The sequence below is a fragment of the Fringilla coelebs genome (genome assembly GCF_963513975.1).
Source record: "Fringilla coelebs genome assembly, chromosome: 15".
NCBI classification, from domain to species: domain Eukaryota; kingdom Metazoa; phylum Chordata; class Aves; order Passeriformes; family Fringillidae; genus Fringilla; species Fringilla coelebs.
In genome coordinates this window covers 15,642,385-15,658,819 of record NC_140041.1, presented here as the reverse complement: position 1 = coordinate 15,658,819, position 16,435 = coordinate 15,642,385, and the positions used below count along the sequence as shown (strand labels likewise).

At 61.3% G+C, this 16,435-nt stretch overlaps 1 protein-coding gene across 1 annotated transcript; it reads right to left on the bottom strand.

Annotated features, from left to right (window-relative positions):
- Positions 1 to 5,700: 5,700 nt before the first annotated feature.
- On the bottom strand, positions 5,701 to 15,443 carry CDHR2 (cadherin related family member 2; the record flags this gene model as incomplete). The annotated part of the gene is made up of 32 exons (XM_084215795.1): positions 5,701 to 5,820; positions 6,027 to 6,087; positions 6,191 to 6,268; positions 6,379 to 6,492; positions 6,653 to 6,777; positions 6,885 to 6,945; positions 7,025 to 7,102; positions 7,217 to 7,291; positions 7,489 to 7,577; positions 7,657 to 7,759; positions 7,950 to 8,101; positions 8,216 to 8,265; positions 8,539 to 8,610; positions 8,845 to 9,459; positions 9,547 to 9,616; positions 9,895 to 10,131; positions 10,230 to 10,470; positions 10,554 to 10,615; positions 10,867 to 11,034; positions 11,259 to 11,414; positions 11,513 to 11,743; positions 11,823 to 11,929; positions 12,114 to 12,189; positions 12,332 to 12,475; positions 12,558 to 12,680; positions 12,957 to 13,046; positions 13,629 to 13,718; positions 13,931 to 13,984; positions 14,213 to 14,352; positions 14,432 to 14,497; positions 14,851 to 14,909; positions 15,352 to 15,443. 32 exons carry the CDS (start codon positions 15,441 to 15,443, stop codon positions 5,701 to 5,703), a joined length of 3,999 nt encoding a protein of 1,332 aa, XP_084071921.1.
- Positions 15,444 to 16,435: the final 992 nt, after the last annotated feature.

Below are 16,435 nucleotides of genomic sequence, written 5' to 3'. Positions count from 1 at the left end.
TTAGCACCCCCCCCCCCTCCGGACCCTATAGATCTATAGCTCCTGTCTCTGAGCTGACATCTCTGGGTCGGGGAGGGGAGCTGGTCCCAGAGGGTGCTGAGGGGCAGTGGGAAGTTTGGGGGTTATGCTGGAGGTTTTAGGGGGGATGCAGGGATGCAGGTGAGGCGAGCAGGCCGCCATCCCCCCCGCAGCGCGAGCGGGAGTGCGTGGGAAGGAGTTAGACAAAGCCTGAGCCCGGGAGCAGAGGCAAGCGCTGCCGGGAGCTAGACGGGGCCGTTCTTCCCTCCCCGTCCTCCCCCACCCTCGGGCGAGGGGTACTCGGGAGCCCATCTCCATCCCGCCACACTGGCACGCTGTCCCGGTCCCTCGGGCTGACTGGGGAACAGCCCCGTCCCCGGTAATGCCCGGGAGGGAAGCGGCCGTCTCCATCACCAGGTAGGAGGGGGACCGGACTCTGTGCTGCTGTCACCCCCACCCATGGGACCTACGCTAAGGTTTGGGATCCCCTGACTCTCCCGGCGCCGGTTGTGTGTCCTGCTGTGCCCGAGTGCAGCGGGGAGTGCCGGGATGCTCGTCCCTGGGGCGCACGGCGCGGTGATGCTTTGGGTACCGGGGGGGCTGTGGGACCATGGGGGGCTCCCGGGGAGGGCCGTTCTGGTGACAGCGATGACACCGGGGGACATGCGGTGTGTCGGGACCCCCCTCCTCACGCGGAGCCGGCTCTCCCTCGCCTCCCCACTGCTGCTGGGGGTGCCGGGGCGGGCGGCAGCCGGGGGGAGCGGCCCGGGGCACGGTACCGCCCCCGCCGCCACCGCCCTACGCATGCTCGCCGCCGCTGCCGCCGCCGAGCCGAGCCGAGCCGAGCCGAGCGGGACGGGGCCGGACGGGACGGTACGGGACGGGACCGGGCGGGAGGATCCGCCGCAGGTACCGACGGCCCCGGGGTGCACGTGGCGGGACCGGCCCGGGCGTTGCCGTCGCCCGCCCCGTACCGACACCCCCGGGGGGGGGAGGGTTTGGGGGTGGTATGCAGCCCCGGGACGGGCGGCGGGGGCGGGTCGGCCTCCCCCGGCCGGGGCTGTGGCGGGGCCGGCTTTGTCCGGGGCTCGGCCGGGGAAGAGGGGCCGGGGCGTGCACACGCGTGTCCGTGCGTGCGTGTGTGCCCGTGGCCATGTGCTGGCGTGTGCGTGCCCATGCGTGTGCACACGCGTGTGCCGGGGCTCGCAGCTCCTTCGCGGAGCATCGGTACCGGGCACGGAACTGGTCCCGCGGCATCGGGACGCTGTCGGGGCAGGTCGGGGTGCCGGGCGGCGCGGCCCTCCCGGGATCGGGGTGCTCCGTGGGAACCTACAGACGGGGCGGGGATCATCGCCTCCGGGCTCAGCCCTGCTGGGGGACGTCGGTGACTGCCTGCCTGGTCCCGGCTCCTGTCGCCTCCCTTTGGGGGAATTCACTCGGCTCTGCCTTTTCTGGGACCCACGAGAGGCCGTGTCCGGAGGCATGGAGTGCCCCACGCCTGCGGGACGCATGTGTTCCCAGCTCTTCAGGGACTCCCTGGCATTGCCAGAGCTCCCGGAATGTTCGGGGCTTCCTGCCGTGCTTCTACCCCATGGAGCTGGGAAGGGTTTGGGGACAGCCAGGTGGCACTGGACCGTGTTCCCCTCAGGTGGAGAGGGAAGGGCTTAGGCTGCCCCGTGCTCCTGCCCTTCTCTGCAGCCTCCATTGGACCCCAGGCCCAGCTTGCTCTCACCCTTCACTGTACCCAGCTTCCCACTGACAGGAGGGGCTGCTGAGCCCCGCGGTTCTCAGCCTAGTGCCCAGAACCATTCTCCAGCTAACACTCTCTCTGCAGGGGTGCCTGCACCGCGTCTCCCGCTCCACCAGCCCCAGCAGTGCCTGGATCCCGCTCCCGGTCCTGCTGCACCGGGAGAAAGCTGACTTTTACGGTAGGCAGCCGACACTGCTCCTCCCTTCCCATGTGCCTGGGCACCGTGTGCCACCACACAGGCTGTGCCAGGGACAGCGAGTGCTCCAGGTGGCCACCCAACCTGTTGTTAGGGGCGGCATGGAGAAAAACAGTCGGCAGCTGAGGTGTAATGGGGGTCCGTGTGCTGCTCGCTCCTCACTGCCCCATCCTCTCTCTTGCAGACCCGTGGTGGGACTAGCATGGGAGAAGCCTTCCCTGGGCATGGGCAGCGCTAAGGAGCCCGAGGGGCTGCAGGTGCTGAGCTGCCAGGCTGGGGCTGAGGACGCCTGCGAGCCCAGTGCCAGCTCCCCTGGCTGCCCCGTGGCAGGCGAGTGCCTGCCCGGCTCTGGCTGCGCTGCGGGAGCCCGTGCCATGAGGACCTGCTGTGTGGCTGAGGCAGAGTCTCAGGGCACCAAGGCCAACTCAGTGGCAGAGAAGAAGGTGCCATCACCAGCAGGACCAGCTCCTGGCACACTTCTCCAGGACACCAGCACAGAGCAGAGTGTGGCAGTAGCAACAGGGAGCTGCGGAGGACCAAGTGGTGCTGCCTCTGCCTGTGGTCCCACAGGGATGGGGGTCCCCAACACCCAGAAGGAGGATGCAGCAGCCCCCGCTTCCCCTGTTTCTGATCCCTGCCTCCAGGCAACCAGCAAGGACATGGGGAACACGCCAGCTCTTGCCAAACATGTGGCATTCATGGAGCCCACTGCAAGCACCGGGACAGCTGAGCTTCCAAGCCAGGAGCAGCCCCAGGACAGCAAAGGGACATCCCTGGGTGCTGCTCCCCAGACGAAGAGCAGTGAGGCTCCCAAGCACCCCCAGGGATGCAAAGCAGACCCCCCCAGCACCAGCACTGTGGGGATTGGGGGCCGAAGTGAGGCAGGACCAAGCTCCACTGCTCTGGGCCAGGGCAAAGCTGAGGGGAGCTCAGTCCAGGATGTGGGTGCTGGGAGCAGCCAGCAGCCCCAAACAGCCAAGCAGCTCTGTGCATCCTACTCCTTTGAAGTGACCCCACCCCAGGACACTGGGACACAAGACATGGGGACGCAAGTGGATAACCGCGTGTCCTTGGTGTCGGTGGCCTTAAGCCCCATGAGCCCCCCATGTGGGGCTGCTGCCTTCACCTTCCCCAAGAGAGAGGCAGCCTCTGCAGCCCCACGCCTCGAGCCCTCCAAGAAGGACGCGGAGATGCAGGTGTCCATGCCTGTGGAGACCCGCTCAGTGGCCACGGGGCCGATGACACCGGTGGCCAAGTCCCCGCAGACCTCATATCCTGAGGTGCAGGTGAAGGGGACGGTGCCGGAGGTGGTGGAGGAGGAGCCTCCGGAGCCCATCCGGGAGGTGAGCTGGGATGAGAAGGGGATGACGTGGGAGGTGTATGGGGCCTCCATGGAGGTGGAGGTCCTGGGCATGGCCATCCAAAAGCACCTGGAGAAGCAGATTGAGGAACACGGGCGGCAGGGGGTGGTGACCCCGCAAGCCACCCGCACCGGCTCCGTCAAGGGCGGGCCCCGCAAGGGCGAGGCCAAGAGGCAGCCCAGTGTCTTTCGGGCTCTGCTGCAGAACGTCCGGCGGCCCCGGTGCTGCTCCCGTGCCGGCCCTGCCATGGAGTGAGCTGCTGCCTATGCTGGCAGGGTGGGGGTGCCTCGGGGCTTCTCTGCAGAAAGTGGGGATGGGTCCCTGCCCTGGCGTCCCGAGACACCCGGTGCCAGTGTGTAGGGCTGTGGTGGTGATGGAGCACTGCACACTGGGACAAGGTGTCTCCTTTGCTGGGGTCCTCCCTGTCAGCCTGGGGTTCCCCCGTGAGTGTAGCCCCATGGAGGTGCCCTGGGACATGAGACTGGTGCCCTGTCTTTGTGCTTGGTGGCTTTTTTCAGCACGAGGAAGCGCGTGGCTCCTTACAGATGGAGGCAGCTGCTCCTGTGCATCTCCTTCCCGTGGCACAGGTCTGAAGATGTCTCAGGGTGCGTGCTGCTGGCTGCCCTGAACTCTGGCACCCCAACTTCCCATGCTGGAGAGACAGTGGTGTATCGCCCTGCCATTGCTTTGCCTGTCCAGGGCTTGGCCACACTCCAACAAACCTGTGGCTGTGCATGAGTGGGTCCCCACAGCCACCCATGGCAAGCACCAATCCCCCAACTTCCCTGTTCTCTCTGCTCCACTGCCATGTTGTGGGTGCCCTGGAGCTGGGAAGATGTGGCCACACAGGGCACCAGGACAGATCTCAAATGAGAGAGACAGGGGCCAACCATGTGTGTGATGGAGAGCTGCTCATCCCTGTCACCATGGCTGGAGGTGCTTGGGGAGTCTGTGTCCCCATGGCCCCCAGCTCCACCTGCCTGGAAGCAGCACATCCTCGCCATGTCTGGTGGTGGACATGAAGTCTGCCCTGCTTCCAGGCCTGTCCAGCTGCCCCAGTGATGCTGGAAAGGCCCCATGTGCTGGGGACACGGGCACGTGTCCCGCTGGGCTCGCTGGCTTCTCCTCTCCGACGGCAGCTGGGGACACGATGACTGCAAAACGCTGCCACTTTTTACAGCTGGGGTTTTACAGGGTGGGGGGGAGGGGAGCTTTTCTTGAACTGTGTTTGCATTTTTGGAGCTTTTTAAGAGACACTTTCAGCCATGAGCGTCCTGCCTGGAGCCACCTTCCCCTCAGTGGCCTGGGAGGCTGAGACCATCTTTCCAAACACTCTTCCTACGTTGCCTGTGCTCTGCTAGGCTGAAGAGCATTGGGAGTGAGGGGTCAGTCTGCAGGGGGATGAATATCCCTGTGTTCAGGCCAGCATCCCTGTGGCTGGCAGCACCTCAATGTCCTGCCAAGATGTGGATCTTGGCCCCCCAAGCCTGGCCCCATACAGAGGACCAGCCCCACAGTGCCACAGCAAAGGGGGCCCAGGCCATGTCCAGCATCTGATGGGCAGGAGGCTGCAGACAAGGGGTGCTTGGAGAGCTGCACCATCCCCTCTAGGCAGAAGTGCAGGAGGGCTCAAGGTGCCAGAGTCACCACTGCAGCCGTTTTCCCTTGTTAAGGTAAACTCTTGCCCACCTAAACCCACACTGTACGTCCTGGGCTTGTTTTGTCCCTGTGGGGCTGCAAAGGGCTTGCTGAAGTGCCAGCTGGCAGCCAGGGCCGTGGCAAGTGCCCACTCTGTGCCGTGGCACTCGCTGGGACCTGGCTCTGCTCAGTGCCTTGGGCTGTGGGACTGGTGCCACGGCCATGCCAGGGAGACCAGGAGCCCTGGGGCATCCCCTTGCCACCCTGCCCCAGGCTGTGCTCACCTCCAGCCCTGCACTGCCAAGCTGTGGCACACCAGCACTGCAGCTTCATCACCTATTTTCTTTTTTTCCTCTTCATTTCTTTTGGGGGTGGGGCGGGGGGAGGAAGGGCGGGAGGATCAGTCTGTCAATGTGGATATTGGGTAATAAAACCTTGCACAAACCTCTTTGGGGGCTGCCTGCACCTCCCTCCCCCGGGGCAGAGAGGGTCCTGGGGACAAGAAGCCCAGCTGAGCCCAACAGTGGCACCTCCCCTCTGGCACCAGCTGGCCCAAAACCAGCACTTCATGCTGGGAGAGATGACACCAAGCTGACTGAGCCCCCCAGGCAGATGGGCTGACGACCACAGGACACTGTGACCCCCGTGGAACAGTTTTATTGCTAGACAATGAACATATCAACACTGAAGCAGCTGCCCGAGTCCTGCTCTGGCCCTGCTGCACCCTGTGAGCCCGCTCACAAGTCCGTGGTGGTGAAGGTGGTGTTGAGGTATGCTGTTTTGGTGGGCTCCTTCAGGTTCAGGGCAGCCACCAGCACCTCCTTGTCAGTGGGGTCTGTTGGCTGCATTTTGACCTGCTGCAGGAGGAGAGTGTGGTCAGAAGGGATGGGACAGAGATGTAGGGCAGGGACACCTGTCCTTCCTTTTCCCTCTGTTGAGGGGTGCAGAGTAAAGGACACAAAGGGTCCATGAGGCCCTAGGGACCACAGCAGAGAGAAGAAGGTGCAGGGTGCTCTGTCAGGACTCCCAGCTGCCAAGCACTGGCAGCTCTTTGCACACTTACCTCGACCTCAAAGTTGTCATCTGCTGGTGCATTTACTGTATTTTCATCCAGGGAATTCATGCTGTGGAGAATGGAGGGTGGGAGGTAAAAAAGGACCCAGGCACTGGAGAAGTGAGGTATGAGGTGACAGCCTGTGGCCTTTGGAACCTGCCCACAGAGCTCACCTGGTCACAGAGATGGAGTCCTCATGGAAGCCCAGGTCGTGGGAGGGATCCAGTGGGTGGTTCAGCATGGGGTTGGCCCTGGTCAGGGATGGGTAGCAGGTAAGTGCTGCCCCTTGGAGCACTGCAGCCCCTGGATGTGGGGACAAGCCAGGTCTCTCCCCACCTGCTGCAGGGAGCCCCTCACTCACCCCTCAGCGTTGTACTGGTTGGTCCCGGGGATGCCAGCTCCCTGCTGAGCTGTTGCAGGGTTGAATGTTGTGGCTGCCTTCAGAGCCTTCATGGCATTCAGCTTCCTCTTGTAGCTGCAAAGCCCAGGGATGGGGTGGGTGAGAGGGGCAGAGAGGAGCTGGGCTGTGGGATGGGGTGGGCAGAAGCAGGTTGGAGGATGGGGATGGGTCTGGGGGTGCTGGTGAGGAAGGGGGTGGTGGGCAGTGGTTGGAGGGGGTGCAGGCAGTGAAGTACCTCCTGGTGGTGAGTACCAAAACCAGGGTCATGATGAGTATGAAGATGAGCAGGAATGCTGCCAATCCTGCGATAATGCCAATCAGCTCCACCTCCTTGGTGGGCTTTGTCACCTCCCCGGGGCCCTGGCACAGAGCGGGGGTGAGGACACAGTTCCAGCCAGGGGAACCCCCCAGCCAGCCCCAAAGGGGTTGCTGCCCTCTCCCCGTGCCCCTTGCCTGGCCCCACTCACAATGACAGCCAGGCCCAGTTTCACCAGCTCAGCCAAGCCCACTGGATCGGACTGTATGAGTCTGCCAAGGGAAGCAGAGGCGTGAGTAGCTGGGCTGGTTCCAGCATGTGGCAGTGCCCGTGCACAACCCCAGCACTCACATGCTCAGGTCATTGACATCCAGGGCTGTGCCATTGCTGTACACGAAGTAGGCCTCCATCACTGACTTGGCGTCCACGCTGCAGAATCACAGAGATGGGGGGAGTGTGGTGCTGGGGTGCAGGGCACGGTGCCTTGACCCAGGGTGACACCCCTGATGCCACCACCATGTCCCCTTCCCCACCACCACTCACTGGGTGTCACGGGTGTCCTCCACGCTTCGGATGGCCACCACGTAGACTGCTGCCTTGGTCACGCTGGTCAGGGCCCTAGGAACAAGAGAGAGGGGGGCAAGCTGGGCTGGACATCCTGCTGTTCTGGTCATGGGCACAGGAAGCAGACTGACCCCCTGAAGCCCCCTCTGCTGAGGACCTGCCTGGCCCACCCTGTTCACAGTCCATGAAGCTGAAAGACACAGTTGGTGGGTCCATCCGTGCACCCCCAGCCCCGGCCCAGCACCCCTTACAATTTAATATTTTCGGAGTTACTCTGGACTTCTTCCACCGTTGTCACGAACTGGAGCCGAATGCGGTAGCTCTGATCCACCGTGAAGATCTGTGTGTGGGGACCAGGGGTGAGCAAAGCTGGGCTGGGTGGGTGGTGTCCTGGGACAGAGGTTGGGGGTGACACTCACACTCAGCACGGTCTGTGCTCTGTGCACCGGTTCCTCACCATCCTTAGCCTCCACTGTCACCTTGTACTGCCCCTTCAGAGATTCATCAAGGTTGCTGGCCACTCTGTGAGGACAGGAACACCAGTGATCCCACTGCACTGCACAGCGTGTCCCCTGCCATCCCTCAAGCTCCATCCTACCTCCATGGCTAGGACTCCAGAAAGACTTTGTCCCCTTTCCAGCCCATGCTGGCCCTGCAGCAGGCAGGAGCTGAGCTGTATCCCTCCCTCCCCAGCCCAGCCCCATGGCCTCACCGGATGCTCCCGATGTAGGCGCCCTTGTCAGGTGTTGTGGACACCCCAAAGAGGTTCTCGAAGGGCCGGCTGACCCCGCTGTCCTCCACAAGCACCACACTGATGATGGAGAAGGTGATGGTTCCTCCCAGCCCTGAGTCAGCATCTGTGGCCTGCAGGGATAGAGCATGGCAGGAGCATGGGTGGGAATGGCCCCTGCCTGCCCATGGTGGGGACAAGTGAACAAGGCTCCACAGATTGACAGAGACAGCTAGGCAGCTCCTCACCTTCACAGTAGCAACTTGCAGTTCCACAGGAGAGATTTCAGGGACAACCACTGCCAGGAACAGACAGATGGATGGTGCAGTCATGCTGGTGAGCAGCCAGACTTGCTGCAGACCCCACACCCACACAGCCCCAGGGTTCCAGGCACCCACTGCTGCCCCTGGCCCCACAGCCTTCATGGAAAGCACTGACTAACCCCAGCCTGGCCCCCGCACTGCTCAGCCCTGCTCTGGGCTTGGGGAAGATCCTCGCTGCTGGGGAATGTGGCAGGGCATGTGTGGGTGCAGCAAGGAGCCCATGTGATGTGCCAACCCCAGCTGCTCACCAAAAGTCTCTGAGATGTCCTCGAAGACTGGTGCGTTGTCATTCACATCAGTAATGATGATCCTCAGGGTTTCTGCAAGTGTCCCAAAAACAGAGCTCTGATCACCAACAAGTGCAGCCCTGCAGCACCATCCTCTGCTTCCTGTGGGAGCTCTGTCCTCCCAAAACGCTCAGGTCAAAAGAACTGGGGACACCCTCCCTCTGTAGCCAAACCACCCAGCTCTCAGGTTCTCGTGGGAGGTGGGAGAGGCAGTCCCAGCACCTGCCATGCCCAGTGGTGGGGAAGGAGGGGGCAGTGGGGCCGTACCGTTCTGGCTGTAGCGGTTTCCTTTCTCAGTGTACAGGTCCTCCACCCTCAGTGTGAGCAGGACCCTGTCACACACCTCATAGTCGATGTCTGAGCTGTTCACCAGCACTGAGCCATTGGGTGCCAGCACAAACCAGTCCCAGCACACATCCTCTGCACTGCTGTCCCCCTTGAAGCAGGCGACCGCCAGCTCCTGGAAAACCAGCGAGTGGTTGGTGTCAGGGTCGAAGGCATTCAGCGTGCGGATCAGGCCCTGCTGTGTCCCGTTCTCAGCCACCAACACGTCCTGCAGCGAGCCTGGCAGGATGGTGGGGGACTCGTCATTGACATCTAGGATGTGGACTGTCACTGAGACGTTGGCCTTGTCCCCTGAGTTGTCTGCAGCGGTGTTCTCTGCCAGCACTGTCAGGGTGAAGAACTTCTGCTGCAGCGTGTCGTAGTCCAGGGACATCTCAGGGTCTACAAACAGCTGCCCACTGTAGTTCCCTGGCCCCAGGCGGGTTGAGCGGATTATGAAGTTGCTGGAGCCATTGCCCCTTTCAAGTCGGAATGAAATGCGGGAATTGATCTCCGTCCGGTCGGCATCTGTGGCCTTCACCTCACCCACAAAGGACCCTGTAGGTGGAGACAGACACTGAGTGGGCAGTGGGCACTGACTCAGGGCCACTGCTGGTCCCATAAACCTGGCCATGCAACTTCTACCTGGAGAGTCTTCAAAGACTGAGAACTCATAGGACTGGTTGAGGAACACGGGAATGTTGTCATTCAGGTCCTGCAGAAGACAAAGCCCATGGCTGTAGCCCTTCCAGGAAACAGGATTCCCCACAGCCAGCTGGGGACAGGAATGTGGGCACCTGCCTGCCCACAGGCAGGAGCTACACAAGCCCTCTCCTGCCTCCCTGCATCAACTATTCACTCTGCCCCCACAGAAAGCCTGGAGACACGGCACCTCTGCCACAGCCAAGGATTCCACAGCCCCGCCCTGCCCATCCATCCCAGTTCCAAGCCCCAGCCTGCCCCAGCATGTCCCTGCTTGTGCCCAGGGCTCACCCCCACGGTGATGGTGACGTTCACCGTGGTGTTCAGTGGTGGCGTGCCGTGGTCGTACACCATCACTGTCACCACCATCTGTCCATGGTCATCTTCCAAGGCTTCGCGGTCCAGTGGCTCCGTGCTGTGCATCTCACCTGTGTCTCTATTGATGGTAAAGTTGTTGCTGAACGGTCCTGGCAGGATCATGAAGCCCAATTTGCTGTTGCAGCTGTCAGGCATGTCATTGTCGATGGCCTGAAAAGGTCAACGTTTGGAACAGGGTTGTCAGGCACCTTGGGACAGTCCCTCCCCTCTGACAGCCCTGTCACCCCCTCACCTCTGCTGGCACATACCTGGATCTGTGTACTAACATTCTGCCCCTCTTCCACCGAGATGAAGTAGGAGCCGATGACGACGGGTGCCATGTCATTGGCATCCAGCACGGTGATCTCCAGCACCGTGGTGCCCACCAGGCCGCCCCCATCCTTGGCCTGGAGGTTGGCGTAGTAGATGGAGCGAGTCTCCCGGTCCAGCAAGCTCCCGTTGTGCACCAGCAGTGCCCCGGTTGTGGCGTTCACCGCGAAGACGTTACGGCTGTGGCACACACAGGGCCTTCAGGCCTGGAGCCCACTCTCCAGGATGATGCCCTGGTCGTGGCTGGCTGTGCCCTTACGTACATGTTCTCTGGGAGCAGCTGGTAGGTGATCTGGCCCAGGACACCACTGTCTGGATCATAGGCCTAAAAGACAGAAGGAACCATCTGGTCAATCTGTTTCAGCTGTCAGAGCAGTGATGAGTCTGGGGCAGTGGCTGTTGACAGTGAGCACCCCAAAAATGTGGTGCTGATAGGGAAGGGATCCCTCCCTTGAGTACTTCCTGCGTGTATGAAGAGATCAGTGCCCTCAGCACAAGCTGTACTAGAAGTGCTAGGTGTGCCCAGTGCCCTTCTTGGGGATATTAGGTGTGCCCACTCCCTGCTCAGTGCCTGACCGTGATGTTTGGGGAGATGACGGTGCCATCGGGGCTGTTCTCCATCACAGACAGGTTGTAGGTGCTCTGGGGGAACTCAGGGATGTGGTCATTGCTGTCGATTAGGTCAATGGTCACGGTGGCTGTGGAGCAGCAGTCTGTAGGGTTCCCTGTGTCATTAGCAATGATCTGCAGGATTGAAAAGGGACTGTGTCTCACATGAGCCCCCAAACATTAGAGAGACCTGTCACACTCCAGCCCAGCTTCCCTGCACCAAACAAACTAACAGGGCAGAGTCCTGTTCTGCTTTACTCCTGAGCTCTGCAAGAGAAGGGCCGTGTCCCCACTGTGCCCCAACGCAGGCAGGGAGCAGGAACTGCCTCCACAGAGCAGGCCAGCCCTACAAGTCCCACCTGCACCACCATGACATGGCTTATCTCGTAGTCCACTAAGGATGAGTTTTGCACCAGGATCTGGACTTCCCCTGCGCCCGCAATCGTTGTGGGGAACACAGTGAAGGCGTTGGCATTCGGACCCTGCAGGCTCAGCTCAAAATTGCTGTTGATGCCCTGTCAGGGAGAGACAAGAGCCAGGGTGAGCGGTGCAGCAAGGACGGGCACTGGCACCGCAGCCCAGCACCATGGACAGGCTGGGATAAGGCTCCTACCTTATCTGGGTCGTAGGCAACAATGTTGAGGTTGGACACAGGCAGTCTGGTGGAGGAGTGCTCTATGATGTTGCCTGTGAAGTTGTTCTGAGCACTGGCAGAGAAGTTGCAGCTGGACAAGGAGCAGTTGTAGAACTGGGGCTTGTTGTCATTGACATCAGTCACCAGGATTGTCACCAGGGTGCTGGTCTGAGCCCTCTTGCCGTAGATATCTGGGTGCTCCTCACGTGCCTGGGGAGGAGGAGAGAGCAGGTTGGAGAGGCCCAGGGAGAGGAAGAGGATGGGGTTCCCCTTGCTATCTCCTACTCACCGTGACATTCAGCAGAACTTCATCACTTGGCAGCTGCTCACGGTCCAGGGGCTCACTCACAGTGATGGTGCCCGTTGTATTGTTGATAACAAAAGGAACACTGTTATCTAGGACAAGGGGACAGCAGGAACCAGTGGTAGACCCTGGGAAAGGCAGTCCTGGCCCTCTCTCTGCCAGCAGGTCAGGCTGGCAGAGCCTGGGTGCCCAGAACCAGTTTCCAGGGTACCCCTTGCTGCCTGACCACCTCTCCTGTGTCATCCCCTGCCTGACCCATTCTGCCCCATCACTCACTGGTGATGATGTAGGAGATGTTATCATTCACCCCTGTGTCCTGGTCCATGGCGGAGACAGTCAGCACAATGGTGCCCTGTGGGGACATGGCCATCAGGGAAGGACCTGTGACATCTCCAGCTGCCCACAGGCCTGGTGGCCCGGACATTTCAGGGCATAAGAGCCCCCAGGGAAGGCCAGGGGCAGGGACATGACACTGGGGCAGGCAGGCTCCTGACCAGGTCACAGTTCTCAGGCACAGAGCCCAAGTAGGGCTCATTGAGGAACCGTGGGTCCAAGTTGGGCACATCCGTAATGGTCAGGGACAGGTAAGTAGAGCTCTTCTGGATGATCCAATTGTTGTGCAGCCATCCCCCACCATCCTGAGGAGCAGAGCAGAGCACCTATCAGTCACACAGCCCCCTTACCTGGCAGCCCTGCACCCCCAGCCTGGATGGTCCCCACCTGCGCGAGGATCTTGATCTGGTAGAAAGTATTCTTGGCATAGTCCAGGGAACCATTGAGCACCAGACTCCCATTGGCCAGGATGTAGAAGAGCTGGAGGTTGTTCATGTTGTCTGGGATCACCTGAGCAGGGGACATCAGCTCGTATCACCAAGGCAGGGAGCAGAGGTGTCCCAGCAGAGATGGAGGCTCTATCCCCATCCTTCTGCCAGGCTTGGCCCATGGGGGCCCCCAGCCACCTGGCTCATGCCTGGCCTGAAACTGAAAGCACCTTCCACCCATTGCCCAAAATCTCCCTGCACCCCCCAGGTGCTGCCCTGGCCATAGGGCACCTCAGCAGCACGGGGTGGCCCAGGGTTTGGCTATGGTATGACCCACTCCACAGTGCTCTGTGCTCACCTCCTGGATGCTGTAGCTGACTTTGGAGGCGTTCCCAATGTCGCTGTCGTTGGCAAACACGGTGTAGATGATGCTGTGCACAGTCGTGTTCTGGGCACACAGGGGGTGGTGGTGACAGAGCAGGGGGGTGATGCTGGGCCTGGACCCTGCCATCCCTGCCCTGGCATGTTCTGGCCCTGCAGGGCTGCAGGTACTGCCTGGTGCCGTGGGACACTCAGGCATGAGCTGCTGCCCTTGCTCAGGCCAGGCAGAGGCTGGATCCCCCCCTCCCACCCTCCCTCAGCCCCTTGGGAGCAGAGGCTACACCCCAGCCCTGGAGCTGCTGGATGGGGGTCAGACACAGCCCCACGCCCCATCTACACCTTGATCCAGTGTCACGGTGTCCTGGGCTGACAGGTAGCTTGGGCACACCCTGAGCTCATTGCAAGGGCAGAGTCCCAGTCGTCTCAGGGTGACGCAGAGGCTCCCATTGGGAATTGCCCTGGTGACAGAGTGCTCCCAGGTGCTGGCTGCACCGTGGACACCTCCACGTCCAGACACACACACACCCAGCTGTGGGCTCACACTGTTCCCAGCCTGTTGTTGTCCCACTGCTGGCACACCCATGCCACAGGAGCCGCCCGGCACCCCTGCCCTGCTGCCCGTGGGGACTGGGAGGTCCCAGAAAGGTACCTCGGGGATGATGGCATTATATGGCAGGTGTTGGAACACGGGGGCGTTGTCATTGCGGTCCTCCACGATGATGGTGATTTTTCTGGAAACCTGCCAGGTGTCAGAGAGGGCACAAGGATGGGGGTATGGGATATGGTGGCCAGCAGAGCTGGGTGCAGTTCTGGCACCCCATTTCCACCCTGGCTAGCCAGCCAGCATCACCCACCAGCTTCCAACTGCCTTCCCACTGAGCCTTGTCCATGGACCTGTCCATGGGGGCTCCCTTCCCCCTGCAGCCCCCCAGCCCTTGTCCCAGCACTCACCTCATTATTTACACCATCCGACACTTTGGCAGTGATGGTGAGCCTGGCCTGGACCTAAGGGGACACAAGGCAGGACCTGGTCAGGGCCAAGGTGAAGCTCAATCCTTGGATGGCTGAGCCCCAACCTCTGTGTAGGGCTGAGCCCCAACTTCTGTGAGGACAACCTTCCCTCCAGGAGCTGGGTTCTGGGGCCAGGCAATGACCCACAGGCTCTGCCCTCCATCCCCATACCCCCAGATTCCCACTCAGGCAGGGACATCTGACCCCATCCTCTGCCCTCACCTCACGGTCCAGGGAGTTCTTCAGTGTCACTCTGCCTGATTGGGAGTCAACAGAGAAGTAGAAGGAGTCTGTCCCTTCGATTCGGTAGGTGAGAGGGTCATTGTCTAGGTCATAAGCCTCCAGCTGGAAAGCAAACTGGTCTGGAGGCACAGGCAGTGTCAGAACCCCCCCAGTCACTCCTCTGACACCCCAGACCCTTCTTGAGACCGCCCTACTCACTCAGCTCCAGGTCCTCAGGCACGTAGAACATGGTCGAGTTGATGATGGGGACTGTGTTTCCTGAAACTACAGGGAAGAGGAGCTGAGCACCATCACTGTGCTGGGCAGACCCACATCTGGCAGCACCTCCTCAGCTCCAGCCCAAGCTCCCAGCCATGGTTTGGGTCTCCATGGCAGGCAGGGGAACCCCCAGCCCTTGTGCCCTTGTGCTCATCCCACACCTCCAGACTGTGCTTCTCTCCCAGCTGCAGCCCCCACGCTTTCCCTGCTGTCCAGCCCTGCCCTGCCCTGGATCTCCAGTGGGGCAGGCAGCTGTTTTGGGGTTGCAGCTTGCCCCAGGGAATGGAAAAAGAGTATTGGGGGTTGCAAGCAGCTCCAACACCTCCCCCACCCATGCCAGATGCCAAGAAAGTCCTTACCTGTTGCCAGGAGGAAGGGGAGCAGCGCCAAAGAGCGCCATGCCATCCTGCCAGGATGCCTGTGGGCACACACCAGGGAACAAGCACCTGAGAGACTGAGGCCTGCCCCCCAAATCCCTCCTGGGAGCAGCCACCAGGGCAGGAGAGGTGCTGGTGGGGACAGTCCCCTCTGCTGAGCTGGGCTGGTGAGCAAACACCAGGCTCCACACTGCACTCCTGAGGACATGGCATGGGAGGACAGGGGTGACCTCCAGGTAGAGGAGACTGTAGGTGTGCCTGGGGGACCCCAGGAGCCTGTCCTGGACATGGCTGGAGGCTCCACTGCTTGTGCCCAACAGGGCCTCTCCAAGCAGTGCTTGGAGTCCAAGAGTAGCCCATGGCATGACCAGGGTGTCTTCCTCCTTGTGCCTGTGGGCAGCTCCACAGCTGACAGACACCCCCACCTCCCCCCCAAGCAGCACGGTGCCCATGGGGGCCGGGAGAGGGGCTGACATCCCTTACCTGTGGCTGTGTCCCTGGGGATGCTGCCTCTGCACTCTCATCTTGACACTGCCAGACCTTTGCCTCCTGCAGTAAACATGTTCATCAATCATTAACTGCAATTAAGGGGTGAGAAATCCCTCTCCCACCTTCCGTATTCCTTGTTCTCATCCCGCAGTTCCCACCCAGCTCAGCTCCAGGATCACTCCCCAAAACCAAGTCCCCAGCTCTCCGTGCTGGGTGCTGTCCCTCAGCATTCAGCAACCCCCAGCTCCCAGAAGGGGTGTGGAGCCTGCAGGGATGCAGAGGGATCCCAAATCACCCCAGAAGACCAGGGGTTAGGGAAATGCCCTGCAAACCCTGGGCTGGGGACACTGGGGTCCTACCAGGACAGGGGGTGGGCACCAGCCTTGTGGTGTGGCCACTGGGGTGGATGCCTGGGGCCCTCTGCACTCCCTGCCACCCACTCCCCTCCCCAGGAGCTTGGCCCAGCCTCCCTGACCTACTTCAGACCCGCTAGGGACAAGGGTGGATTGTCCAGCTCTGCTCAGGCAGAAAAGGGCTGGGAGGTGGTGGTGGGGGGGCATGGCCAGCCTGTTGGACCCCTGCATCCGTGTCCCTGTTCTCTGGGGAACCCACAGGGCCTGGATACTGGAAAAACTCTGGAGTCTCTCCAGACACTCAGCCTACTCTGAAGTTCCCATCTCACCTTACACCTGGGTCAGAGAACCCCCAGACAAGGGGCTGCAGAGGACAGACTGTGACCACCCCTTAGCAAAGCTCTCCTGAGCTGGTCCAGGACCACCCCAGCTCCTGCAGAGGCTGCTCCAGGACATCCTCACAGACACCCCAGGAGCTGCCTGCAGGTACCCCCAGAGTCCCCCAGGGCTGTCCCGGGGTGCCTTCCCCGAGACTCCTGGGGCTGGTGCTGGACACTGTTCTGCAAACTGTCCCTTGTTGTCCTGGGGCATTTCCACACCTCCCAGGACTGTCCTGAGACATCCACAACTACCTGAAAGGAGGTTGTAGCCAGGTGGGAGTCAGCCTCTTCCCCCTGGCAACCAATGAAGGTTTAAGCTGGACATCACGAAGAATTTCTTCCCGG